Below are 1632 nucleotides of genomic sequence, written 5' to 3' on the forward strand. Positions count from 1 at the left end.
CTGGGGTCGATAAATCGACTCATCCTCTCCCCCAAGCAACTTGCTGCCCTTGTGGCAAAATTTGAAATCATTATTATTATTGTTGTTGTTCTTATTGTTGTTGTTCTTGTTGTTGTTCTTGTTGTTCTTGTTGTTATTAACATTATTATTATTATTATTATTATTATTATTATATATACGCACATGCATAGATGCATTTACACACTCAAATGTGTGTATGTATATGTATGTGTGTATAAATGCACCTATGTATGTTTGTAAGTGAATCTATGTGCATATTTATATGGTTATTGGTTTGCGCATGTGCGAAGTGCGTGTGTGCGTGTGAGTGAGAGAGAAACAGACAGATAGACAGAAAGACAGAAAGACAGAGAGTGTTGCGAGTAAATACTGCTATATGTGTGTGAGTGTGTTTGTGTGTGCATGTGTGTGTGTGTGTGTGGTCCAGTGAAAGAAAGTAGGACAAGAAGGAAGTAGGAGTGAAAGTAAATACGCTAAGTGGGAGGAGAGGGTAGAGGAGGTGCATCTGTTGTCAGTGGGGACAAGAAGCAGTCTGTATATTGGTGTAGTGGTGTATGTAGTGCAAGCCGGGCGTAGAGGTAAACCTTATATACACTACAACTGCATATAGGGAGCAGCTGCCTGCTGTAGTAATATCAGTCATATACATCAACAGAGGAACGGACTGTTCGCTGTTTACATCGAATCTGCACGGTGCGCAAAGTACGGTGGATTTTTCTCCTACTGTTGATGTAAATATGGACTGTTACAGGCAAGACACGCTTGTGGTACGTACTTCTTATGTATTTGTATGTATGTATGTATGTATGTATGTATGTACGTATGTATGCATGTATGCATGTATGTATGTGCGTGCGTGCGCGTTCGCTGTGTGTACATGTACATGTATGTGTGCTTTTATATTTGCCGGCGTGACAGTTATGAAGCACATTTGTGAATGTTTATATGTACATCCAACGGGGTTTTTAAAACCAATATTTACATGCTATTATTTATGCCTTTATGTGATTCAAGATTCACTATTTCATATACATGCACGCACACACACACACACACACATACACACATATAAAGTATACCTTTTTATACCCTACGCCACCCCTGCGCCAAATTTTTGCTTTAAGCTAGATTTTATACTTGACTATCTTCGGTAGTCAATAATATATGTGTGTGTATGCGTCTATGGTATGGTATGTATAAATATATATATAATACACACACACACACACACACACACACATATATATCTATACTATATATATATATATATATATATATATATATATATATATATATATATATATATATATATATGTAGGTGCAAGGCGTAGCTGTGTAGTAAGAAGCTTACTTCTCAACCACATGGTTCTAGGTTCAGTCCCACTGCGTGGCACCTTGGGCAAGTATCTTCTGCTATGCCCTCGGGTCGACAACCAAAGCCTTGTGTGTGGATTGGGAAGACTGAAACTGAAAGAAGCCCGTCGTATATATATATATATACAGGATGAGGCTGGACCTCTTCCTGTCAGGTGTCCCAAATGAACCAACTTCACAGCAGGAGGTGCAGATGAGAGCAGCTGCATCAAACTCTCTCATGCACCAAATGTTAAT

The 1632-nt window shown here is 38.5% G+C and overlaps 1 protein-coding gene across 1 annotated transcript in view; it reads left to right on the top strand.

The window, feature by feature from the left end:
• Positions 1-482: 482 nt before the first annotated feature.
• LOC106876899 (uncharacterized) overlaps positions 483-1632 on the top strand; it is a 55110-nt gene continuing 53960 nt past the window's right edge. The window contains exon 1 of the mRNA XM_089353759.1: positions 483-788. Coding sequence (XP_089209885.1) covers positions 759-788 — 30 coding nt within the window. The 5' untranslated portion in view covers positions 483-758. The remainder of the gene's footprint in view (positions 789-1632) is intronic.

This window comes from Octopus bimaculoides, chromosome 6 (genome assembly GCF_046866305.1).
Source record: "Octopus bimaculoides isolate indiv1 chromosome 6, ASM4686630v1, whole genome shotgun sequence".
Taxonomy (NCBI): domain Eukaryota; kingdom Metazoa; phylum Mollusca; class Cephalopoda; order Octopoda; family Octopodidae; genus Octopus; species Octopus bimaculoides.